This window comes from Terrapene carolina, unplaced genomic scaffold (genome assembly GCF_002925995.2).
Source record: "Terrapene carolina triunguis isolate 2854851 unplaced genomic scaffold, T_m_triunguis-2.0 Scaffold23, whole genome shotgun sequence".
Taxonomy (NCBI): domain Eukaryota; kingdom Metazoa; phylum Chordata; order Testudines; family Emydidae; genus Terrapene; species Terrapene triunguis.
This window is the reverse complement of record NW_020664374.1, coordinates 26366339-26378648: the sequence shown is the minus strand read 5'-3', so window position 1 is coordinate 26378648 and position 12310 is coordinate 26366339. Positions and strand designations below refer to the sequence as shown.

The following is a 12310-nucleotide window of genomic DNA, read 5'->3' as shown; positions in this document are numbered from 1 at the left end:
TTCATTTTGGCATAAAAAGAGGAAGAAAGAGTCTAATGTGGTGTGGATCTAATAAGTCAGTTATAAAACGTCCAAATCTCCCAGGGACTTCCCTTTAATTCTTCTGAGTAATGGAGAGTGAGAAACAAAATACATGTAATCTTTGCAATGTAAAAAAAGCTACATACAAGTGAGCTTTTAAACTGTCTGGAAGAACTACAATTTTTTTCTGCATGGTCATTTGCTGTTGTTTATCTTCTGTCTCAGGAAAGCAGCTAAGCCTTGAAGGTAAGAACTAAAACATATTATACACTGTACAATTCTCTGTAAATATTTTTCTTGCCTCTACACTTGGCTTGTTAGTGTCTGATTGGCAATCACATTGGTAAAATCCAGATAATCTTTGTCTGATTGGCATTTGGGCAGTGTAGGTTTGCAAGGATTTTACATAGCCTCTGTGAATTTCCACATGCAATTTCTGGTTCCTTCAGAAATGGTAAGTATATTACAAACTCCAGTCTAGTGTATCAGCCTCCAGAACCATGAGTCACAATAGTTAGTCTTTGATGTGGCTTAAGGATATGAAAACATAGTCACTCAGATCCTGTGTGGGCTCTTGGTACATGACTAGGGCTCTAGGCACTATCATAATGCAAGTAATAAAATAATAATCATCTACATTATGTAATACTTTTAAAGCAAGTGTAATTGAATGTGCTGCTTTTATGCTGATTATACCATTTTTCATTGACGTGTGTGTATGAGTTAGGAAGTTATCCAAGCGACAGCTTAGAGGTAGAGTACTGCATATGCAGATTGTTTCCCCTAAGTAAAAAATGGATATTGTATATCTGTGTCAAAAGCTTTAGAATTTTTCTGAGCAACCCAATTATGGTTAAAATAAATATTACCCGTAGGACCTTTAATCCTTGCATTTTCTAGACTCACAGCAAATTCAGGAGTGCGCACACACACACACACACTCTCTCTTTCTCGCTTACATGTAGTCCCCAGCAGATGTAACCCTTTCATTCCATGGTCAGGTTCATGCACTCTCCTCCTGTTCACTCTTCATAAAATGGCAATAGTTTCAATAGCAATGTACTGTAGCTCTTTCTCTGTCCCCCACTCCTAGTAAGTGTAACACTTTCAGTGACAAGAGCACATGGATCCATTTCCCCCTGCTCCAATTACTTCAGATGCAAAATATTAATGAATTGTCACAACATGGATATAGCTTTAAAATGCACATACAAAATCCACAAAGTTAAGACGGACTAAACAAGAGATTTAAATTTACTTATAAGAGAGACATGTAGATGTGTAGAAACAAAGATTGTATCCCTCTAAATTGTCTAGTACAGGGGTTCTCAAACTGTGGGTTGCCAGTGGGTTTTAATGGGGTTGCCAGTGCTGGTGCCAGACTTGCTGGGGTCCTGGGCGGGAGCTGACGCCTGAGCCCCACTGCCCAAAGCTAAAGCCAGAGCCCTACTGCCTGGAGTCGAAGTTGAAGTGGTGCTCAGGCTTCGGTTTCAGCCCTGGGCAGCAGGGCTGAAACCCTTGGGCTTCGGTTTCACACTAGCAGAGTTAGTTATGGGTAGGTAGTGCCATGATTGCCCATTATGGAGGTTTTTTTTTCCCACCTTCCTCTGAAGCATCTGGTATTGACCACTGTCAGAGACAGGTTATTGGATTAGAGACAGCAACTGCCCAATCCAGAAGGGCAATTCCTATGTTCCTTTGTACCCCCTTTGTGCAGGCAAATTCATGTTTCGTATAATTTAGGCAGCTAGTTTGGAAGATTTGACCCATGTAATTGTAATCTAGACAAGGAGAAGATTCAGAGGAATCATAATCACAGTTGGCAAACACCCTCAAGAAAGTTATACACAAGGGAAGGAAATAACTCCTAGCTTTAGGTGGCAGTAGGCAAAGGAGATCTTGTCTGAGACTAATGAAGAAAAATGTTTATTTACTATTTGGAAAGGTTCTTAGCCATAATGGCAACAGAGCAGTATAATGAACTCCAAATAGAAGCACTTGAGGCACAGTCACTGTAAATATTTAACAACAGCTTGTGACGGGTTGGATCACAGGACCCCCCTGGGGAGCTGCCACCTGATGTGCCAAGACTACTTCTGCCCCTGCTTTCCTGCCCTATCAGCTTAGGACTTCAGTGCCCTGCCTGGTTTGAGCCAGACTCGCTTGCCTGCTGCAAACCCAGACCCAGGTCTGAATCATGTCCCCTAACAGCTGTAGGCTTAACTGAAAGCAGCTTAAGAAGTGTTCCTGTCTTTAACACTCAGATGCCCAACTCCCAATGGGGTTTAACCCCAAATAAATCCATTTTACCCTGTATAAAGCTTATACAGAGTAAACTCATAAATTGTTCACCCTCTATAACACTGATAGATAGATTTGCACAGCTGTTTGCCCCCCCCCCGGTATTAATACATACTCTGAGTTAATTAATAAGTAAAAAGTGATTTTATTAAATACAGAAAGTAGGATTTAAGTGGTTCCAAGTAGTAACAGACAAAACAAAGTAAGTCACCAAGCAAAATAAAATAAAACACGCAAATCTATGTCTAATCAAACTGAATACAGATAATCTCACCCTTAGAGATGCTTCAGTAAATTTTTTCCTCAGACTGGACACCTTCCAGGCCTGGGCACAATTCTTTCCCCTGGTACAGCTCTTGTTCCTGCTCAGGTGGTAGCTAGGGGATTCTTCATGATGGCTCTCCCCTTTGTTCTGTTCCACCCATTTATATATCTTTTGCATAAGGCGGGAATCCTTTGTCCCTCTCTGGGTTCCCACCCCCTCCTTCTCAATGGAAAGACACCAGGTTAAAGATGGATTCCAGTTCAGGTGACATGATCACATGTCACTGCAGGACCCCAAGCCTTCATTCCTCCCAGCCTGACTCACAGAAAGGCTTGCTTGCAAACAGAGCCATCCACAGTCAATTGTCCTGGTTGATGGGAGCCATCAAGATTCCAAACCACCATTAATGGCCCACACTTTGCATAATTACAATAGGCTCTCAGAGTTATATTTCATATTTCTAGTTTCAGATACAAGAGTGATACATTTATACAAATAAGATGACCACACTCAGTAGATTATAAGCTTTGTAACGATACCTTACAAGAGACCTTTTGCATGAAGCATATTCCAGTTACATTATATTCACTCATTAACATATATTTATAAAATCGTATAGAGTGCAACGTCACACAGCTTTGCTATAAGGCTTTTCAGATGCAGAGTCTTGCAAAATGCAATTTAGAGTATATGGCCCAGGGAACCTTTTCTGACCTGAAATAAAGACCAAATTGGACAAAAAGGTGTAGGGGACTGGAAACTTATTGGGGTTCCCCATGGAGAATTTGTACAAGACTGTTCCATTGTGTACATGTTGGGCGGTGGAAGGGGGCAAGTTACTCCTCATCAAATGAGCAGGAGCAGGGCTTAAATTCTCATAAAGTATTTCCCGGAGCTCCCCGGGGCTCAGGGCTTCTGTCCTGTGGGTTTGAAAATATTGATCAGAGCTTTGCTCTGGACAGCTCCAGCTGAATTTAAGCCATGAGCAGGAGGTTCAGTTTCCTAAATCTGGGGATGTCAGGGAATCCACCACAGGCATGGCCATCGTCATGGAAATCTTATGGTTCTGCCCTCTTTCCTGGCTCTTCCTAGCCCCCTATGGATCCTGCCAGTGAGGCTCCACAGACACTGCACTGTCAGGGCTCCACTTCCAGCTACTGCTCCTCAAGATGGGAGTAGGAAGTAAGTGCCATAAGGCATAAAGTTAATACTGATGGTCACTATAACTTTTGTATAAACTCCCTATAGGGTGGGCCTTGGCTCTACATCCTCCCATCCCCCCACCGGGATCCAGACCTCATGGAAGGGCTTCTCTGAGTCCTAGGGGGTGGGAGAGGATTTCCTGAAAGGGATCCATAGGATTTTCATTCCCCCTCAGGAAGGGATAAGGGATTATTTGCACCTATGATTCTAGGAAGCCTTGTATATGTATAGGGATCACATACAAAGCTGAACTCCAGACACCGAACAGCACACCTGTAAGGTTATTTAGGACCATACTTTGGGACCTTGCATGCCCAAATGTATTTGCGTCCATCCCTTTCTAAAAGCCCCATCCCACATATCCTTGTGCCCACTAGCTGTACTACATTCCTTTCACTTTCTCTAGAAATCCTCCACCTCGCTCAGGCTTTTTAAGGGACAAGCAGATTTTATTATTACTCTTCTTATATATATATTGCTCCAGGCTCTTGCTTAGCCTAGGCCAGGCAGTCAGTTCAATTCTATGTAGCTATATAGCTTCTCTATCAGCTATGCACTGGGCTGTTTGTACACACATTGCCATCGTCTCCAAGCAATGGATCTGCCAGTCTGAGAAAGCCTATGATATTGCTGGGTTCTGGGCATTTACGCAGAGGCTCACTTAGTCACACTAACCTTAGCAGCATAGATCAAGGGTCAACTCTTCTCTCCACTGAAATCAGGGCCGGCTCCAGGCACCAGCTGAGCAAAAAGCCAGAGCCGGCCCTGACTGAAATGCAAAAAATATCCAGGTTAAGGCATATGCCAGGGATTTGGTTTTAAAAACCAAAAAGATAAAGGTAATAAAGAATTTATAACAGGCAGTGCTTCTTTTATTCCTCCCCAGTGCAAGCTGTGCTAGTATTCCTTTAGAATTTAATCAATCACCATATTAAAAAATAACAACCAAGCAAGGGAAAAGTCCAGCAGCCCTGTCTCAGGGCAAAACATGTCAAGAGTAAAGACTGTGAACTAGGCCATCTGCTCTCTCTGTCCCCCATGGAATGAAACATCCATGTGAATTTTTCAAGGGAGGACAGGAGAAAAATGGACTGATCTAAAGGAACATGAAATCCTATCATTGCTCCAACTCTGTGGAATCCCTTATACACAATCTCTGTGCATTTGGGACTCTGTGGTGTGCATGTGTATTGGAGGCAGGAGAAAGTGGAACTGGGAATAACTGTTCTTCTCTTACCAAAGAAAAAGCACCTGCAGGAAATAATGCTGACCCTTTCCACATGCAAATCCCCTCTGTGTGGCCAGTTGCCAGTAGCGAGACCATGGCAACCTGCCTCTAGCTGAACTGATGGGCAGAGGATGGAGGGGATAACGTGAATGTATTGAGCTCCTGTGTAAATGTCCAGGCCCTCAGAATTGCCTCTCACCTCAGCATGATTTCGCTTGAAGATCTGGGAACATCTGCAGGCTGAAAGGGAAACAGTCCTCTACAGAGCAAGAGGGTAAAGCCCACTCAGCCAACTAGATTTTTCCAAGTACTCTGTGGGTCTGAACTTGCTCAGTTTCATGACTTTTCTGGGTGTGATCTAACCCTGAAAATAAGAACTACAGAATTTGGCCAAAGAAATGAAACCAGCAGTTTCAATTCCCTGCTACATCACTTTGTGATAGAAGAATGGTACATCTGGCAGCTGGGAAAACAATGATGACACATGCTACATAAACTGGGCACAGACTATGTACAATTATTAGAAATGGGATAGATCATGTAATATATAGTTTTACTTGTTTCTCAATATTTACACCAAAAATAAGTATATGGGTCAGTATCACAATAATTCCACCTTTGCTCTGACCAAAGTTAAAGCCAACACACTACTCTTTCCTGTGAAAGACTATAGGAGAGAACTATTTTGGCATCTCCTCCTGCTATGAGAGAAGCAGAATTTAACTGGCATTCTGCAGTAGATTTTCATGGCTCTCTTAGTGTGGCTAATAAATAAAGTAAACCAGCAGCAACTAATCCTAAGGGCAATTAAACCCCCGATAGGGTTTCTGTAGCTGTTTAAAAGGAAGGGATGCTAGAAACCAGTCATCTGAGGGGGCAAGGTGTCCTCATGGGAAAGAGATCTCCCCCTCTCTGGACCCCTCCATGGACACCAGTCCATGTCTCTTCCTGTGTTCTGCTAACCACAGTTTCTGCAGTCATAGGCTGTGGTAACCATGGAGTTGCCACAGGGAGAGAGGACAGCCAGAACCCAGAGTCCCTAACATATGTATGTAGATATTATCTCCACACAGATTACCTTCTGAGAGGCCCTGGGTGAATTGCTTTCTCCTCCCTCCTAACTCAGAACGGGTTCTTGCTCTAATGGGCCTGTCCTCTCCTGCTGACAGCTCCTTTCTGCCCCAGTTTCAGAGGACGGTTCCATAGCCAGGACCAGGACTTTGTCCAATATGTATTGCAACATTTTGTAATGGCTGCTGTAATGCAAGGAATGGCTCTTGGAGGAGGTGAAAGCCCTATCACACCCACCAATAATGAGCGACAACCACAAAGTTGGCATGTAGTATCCTATGTGCCACATAATGATACCACCTTTCCTTTCACAGTTTGTATAAGCATTTTCCAGTCACTTGTGTGCACTCAGTTCTGGTGTCCTGAAACAGTCAAATAAACTGAAAAATATCTATAACATGTGTTCCTGCCTGCGGAGAAAATATCTGTGCCTATTACATTTTATAATTGGATTAAATGTTAAATGAAGAGTCCTACACATTACTAAAATGAAGGCTTTAATTTCTCACCGATCACTTGGTAGTTTTGTACTATAAAAGTGATTTGAACATGTGAAATCTGCTTGGTAAAACTCAACTTCCTCTTTGCTATACCATGTGGGACTGGTCTAGGACCCCTTTCATACAGGATATTTTCCTGCCACTGGTTTAGAAAAACTGATGTGTAATTATGAATAATTATACTGAAATTGAATGATCAGAGTGCAGGGATGCTGAACATTTGCTGATGCATAGTGATGCATGTGTCTCCCAGTTACACAGTTCTATGCACTCTGACTGGTTTCTAAGTGTCTGATTTCAATAATCATTGTATGGCTATTTTTCTGTAACTATACTATACGGCCTAAATTCTCAAAACTATCTAATGATTTTGGGAGCCTTGATTTCTGGGTGTCTGACTTCAGATAGTGTGGCCCTGTTTCCAGAACTGCTGAACATCCAAAACTCCAACCAAAGTGAACAGGAGCTGTGGGTATTGAGAATGTCTGAAAACCAGGCCCTAGCTGTCTCAATTTGGGAACTCAAAGTGACCATTTGGACTGGCTAATAATGGTTATCAGTCAGTCCAATTACAGAAATTTGTATAATCACTATATGGTGGTGTTTTTTAAATTAAAAAAGAAACCACGAAAATAACAATTGTTCAGCCTGAGAAGAAGGAAGAAGTTACACTCAGAACATGAAGCTGAGATCCACCTTTTCCAATGGTGGCATGTGAAGGCCTTCAAGTTTTGGAATAAATCCCATAGCTTGAATGTGCATGGAGAATGGAAAAAAAATCACCTTTTATGGCCACCCGCTGAAATCAATACATTTTCTGCAGAAACCACATAGATATAAACCACAAGCCATTGCACAAAATACCCTTATAAAACAAAAACACAGTATATTGCATGTGGTAGTGTGCATAAAATTATTTTATGTGATTGGTCTAACATAGAGGTTCTCAAACTGGGGGTCGGGACCTCTCAGGGGGTTGTGAGGTTATTACATGGGGGTCGCGAGCTATCAGCCTCCACCCCAAACCCCACTTTGCATCCAGCATTTATAATGGTGTTAAATATATTTAAAAAGTGTTTTTAATTTATAAGGGGGGGGTCACACTCAAAGGCTTGCTATTTAAAATGGGGTCACCAGTACAAAAGTTTGAGAACTAGACGCTCACTGCATTCACTCAAGCCATTTAAAAAGTGAGAAACTCTCATGGTAATATCCTGATCTGAAGCTAATCTATATGCAAACAATAACAGATTTTCAGGGGGAACATAATCAATACAAAAGTCTTTTTACAAACAAATGAACTATTTGCCTTTTCTTGTTGTTTTTCTGTTCCATCGTCCTGTTGGGTTATTCCTAATAACGATGATCTAATTTAATCTTTGATGTCTCATTTCCTCTTTTTTCAAGAATGTTGTCAGAAGGGTATCTTTGTGGAATCCCCTATTTTTGTGACGACTTCTTGAGTTCCAAGCTCTACAGAAAACGAGCAGCAGAGGAGAAGGTGCATGAGATGAGCTCCATGTGTGGCTTTACCTATTCCTCCATGGATGAAACACAGGGCAGAAGTCTCTTTCAGAGGTGCAGGTCTGTGAGCAAGTTCTTTTCTTCAGTCCATTCAAAAGGAAGCAAACACAACGGAAGACAGAAAGAGACTTTACTGCAGGTTATTCAGAGCACAGAGTTTGAAAGGCAAACATCTCCAGTTGGGGATATGTCTGGAGAATCCACAAGTAGAGATACCTACCTGGTTCCTTCTTCCTGTAAAAGCATTTGCAAGAATTACAATGATTTACACATTGCTGGAGGCCATGTGATGCCTATCAGCTCAGTAACAACAGATTTTACCTGTGACAGTGGGATAGGCCCATTTTTGGAGTCATCAGAGATTCCTCCGCCTATGGAATCCATGAGGATGCCAACCAATGACCTCATTCGCAAGCCCGTCCAAGGGTACTCGTCATGCTGGCGAGTGACCAGCATAATGCAACACCAGCAGCCACTCTCCAATTCAATACTGAATGACTACCTAGAGCAGAAAGTGGTGGAGTTGTACAAGCAGTATATCATGGACAGCATGGTCAACAGTGCATCCCCCACTCAGATCCTGACCTCTGAGCTCATCATGACCAACGTAGACCAAATCAGCATGCAGATATCACGAGAGAGGAATATGGAGACCACCAAGGCCAAAGACATGGTCATTAACTGCCTGTTACGACTGGCCAGTGGAAAAGTATCTAGTGAAATAAGCACCCCTAGTCTGCATATTTCGCAATAAAGCAGCATCAGTATGTAGACTGGTGGCATTAAGGTGGTCTGCAGCTAGAAAGCTTACAGGTTTTGTAAATACAAATGTTAAGTTCTCAGTTTAGTACTTTTCTGGTATTATTGAATTAAACCCTGTTATAACTAATAGTATTGTTATTTGACCAATTTTTGTTGGCCAAAGATAAAAGCTTTCGAGCTACACAGATCTGGTCCTGAAAAAGATCTCTGTGTGGTTTGAAAGCTTGGCGCTTTCACCCACCCAAGTTGGTCCCATAAAAGATATTACCTCACCCGCCTTGTCTCACTAATATCCTGGGACCCACAAGGCTACAACAACACTGCAAACATTATTGTTATTTATAATTTGTACTGTCGTTGCACCCAGGAGCCCCAGTCTTGCTAAGCTCTCCCTCCTGCTTGGAATCTGCCGTTCTATCATTTGTAGGGCCCTACCAAATTCACGGTCCATTTTGATCAATTTCATGGTCGTAGGGTTTTAAAAATAGTAAATTTCATTATTTCAGCAATTTCAAGCTGAATTTAGGGGGGTGAGACAGCTCAGTGGTTTGAGCATTGGCCTACTAAACCCAGGGTTGTGAGTTCAATCCTTGAGGGGACCATCTGGGGCAAAATCAGTACTTGGTCCTGCTAGTGAAGGCAGGGGGCTGGACTTGATGACCTTTCAAGGTCCCTTCCAGTTCTAGGAGATAGGATATCTCCATTAATTTATTTAAATTTTATTTATAAAATTTCACAGTGTTGTAATTGTAGGGGTCCTGACCCAAAAAGGAGTTGTGGGGAGGTCGCAATGTTATTGTCGGGGGGGTTGCGGTACTGCCACCCTTACTTCTGCGCTGTTGCTGGTGGCGGTGCAGCCTTCAGAGCTTGGCAGCTGGAGAGCGGCAGCTGCTGACCGGGAGCCCAACTCTGAAGGCAGAGCCACCACCAGCAGCAATGTAGAAGTAAGGATGGTATGGTATGGTATTGCCATCCTTACTTCTGTGCTGCTGCTCGCAGAGCTCGGCCCTCAGTCAGCAGCTGCCACTCTCCGGCTGCCCAGCTCTGAAGGCAGCAGCACAGAAGTAAGAGTGGCATGGGATGGTGTGTTATTGCCACCCTTACTTCTGCGCTGCTGCTGGCTGGGTGCTGCCTTCAGAGCTGGGTGCTTGCCATCAGCCACCGCTCTCTGGACACCCAGCTCTGAAAGCAGTGGAGAAGTAAGGGTGGCAATACTGCAGTGCCCCTAAAATAACCTTGTAACCCCCCTGCAGCTCCCTTTTGGATCAGGACCCCCAATTTGAGAAACGCTGGCCTTCCCAGTGAAATCTGTATAGCATAGAGTAAAAGCACACAAAAGACCAGATTTCACGGCAGGAGACCAGGTTTCATGGTCCGTGACGCGTTTTTCATGGCCGTGAATTTGGCAGGGCCCTAATCATTTGTACAAGTGTGAACCCCAGCCTTCCTCACAAACACAGCTGGCTGTGTCCAGATCTCGCAACTATGACTAATCTCTACTGTCTGCCCCAGCTCTATCCATCCCCTTACTTTCTTTGTTTCACCACCTTCCCTGCCCACTCTCTCTCAAATGCAATCCAAGGTCCATTCTGAGCCAAGTAGGCTCCCCAAGTGTGTGTATGAATTTGTTTTTCTCTGAACTGAACCTTTAAAAAGAACTGGGAAAAGTGATAATGATCTGCAATCACCTGCAGACATTGGGTTTTTTGCCAGCTAGCTGTATACAATGCAGCTTGGGGAATAGAACTGAGCTATAGAAAACATAGCACTCTACCACTTGAGCTAAAAGAAAATCTTCCTTAACAGATATATGTAATATCCTCTTTTTAGGCCATTTAATGAATATTTTCTTATGAATCAAGTTGTGTAGGGTATTGAAGGGAGCAGAAAATCGGATTAATCATAGTTGGGAGAATTCCAAACTGCACACTAAAGGCCTGACCCATTGAAGGTAACGGGACTATTTCCACTGAATGCTTGAGGAAGTCTAAATATCCCACCCAATAGCGGGCAGCGGTACATGTACACAGCAAGCAGTACATTAAAGTTTGGGCTTGTTCTTATTTGTTCCTAATTAACTTGTTTATTCATAATAGTGTCCCTTGCTGTGATCCCTGGCATGCACCTCAGATCACAGAGCCTGGCTCTTGATGTACTCTTATAAGGAAGTCCTTCCCACCCCCCAGACTTGCATTCACATTTTTTAGACTCAGTTTTTTGTGGAAGGTACTATCTCCTATTATGAGGTTGTACAATAGCTAGCATAATGGGGGGCCAGTCCTTCTGTGTGCTACTGTAATACAATAAATTATTAATAAACACCCACCAGGTATTTTTGCTTTGGCGATTCGTTAGAGCTTAATAGTTGCCTTTGCATCTCTCTCGGTGGGATCTTTTTTACTTTCATCTGTACAGTTTTTTTTATCAGCCTGTAACATTTTTAAAAAAAATAAACGTTACTTAAAACTTCATTTTGTTGCCGCTCTCTTGCGATAAATTGCTTAGTGATAACATTTATACTTCCCTACTGTGTGATAATTTCAGGATGAAATGAATATTTGAAGTAAAAATTGTTGAAATTTGTAGATTTCTAATACCTTTGAAGTGAAGGCCCCATTCAAATATAGGGGTGTTATATCTTGTTGTCATAGCAACCTACTATAATACTATTATGCAGCAAATCAGGAAAGGTAATCTTTCCTTTGTTACAGTTCAGGATACTTCAATGATCAAATGCAATTTACAAATAGAAATGATGCTATTTTCCATCCAAGAAACACATTTTCACGGTAGCATGTAGAGAGTTATGCAACATCAGTTAACAATAAACATCTCTTCAAATCCTTTATGGTCTTCTTTAAACCTGCCCAGAAGAATACGGATATGCTGGGCCCTTTAGAAGCTATTTGCGAATAGCATGTGGAGCACCGCTAGAGTAAGTGAATAATGCAAAAATTTTTTTTACAGATATGCATTTAGATTTTTAAATGAGTTTAGTTTGACCATACTTGTACCCTGTTTTTGGTTGCTTTCTGCTAACATTCAAATGATTGAGTTTTACTGAATCAAATGTTAGTAGAAAATGAATTGCAAAGTCAGAGGCATGAATATTCTTGCCCAAAGTGCTTGCATCCTCATCAAGGCACTGAAATTGTTTCTTGCAAACACTCAGCTCTAAGCATAGCATTTGCTGTTTGGCTTGTGATCACACAATTGACATTTTAATCAGCTGATTCTCATAAGTCCAGAACTTAATTTATTTTTCCTTAATGGTGGGTGCTTGATTAGCAAGTACAGTAAATATGTTTTAAAAAGTGTTTCCACTGAGTCATGTAGCATGGCAGGTATCCCGCAGATTCATGAGATGCAACTGAAACTAACTGTAGTGAGAGTTGGTACGTAACCCGGCACAGTTAGATGGCTAAATGAGATATA

General features: G+C 42.2%; 1 protein-coding gene across 1 annotated transcript; it reads left to right on the top strand.

Annotated features, from left to right (window-relative positions):
- Nucleotides 1-203: 203 nt before the first annotated feature.
- Nucleotides 204-8867, top strand: LOC113406194 (uncharacterized protein CXorf21-like). The gene is made up of 2 exons (XM_026649379.1): nucleotides 204-267; nucleotides 7997-8867. The coding sequence occupies exon 2, from the start codon at nucleotides 7998-8000 to the stop codon at nucleotides 8865-8867; it is 870 nt and encodes a 289-aa protein (XP_026505164.1). The 5' UTR covers nucleotides 204-267; nucleotide 7997.
- Nucleotides 8868-12310: the final 3443 nt, after the last annotated feature.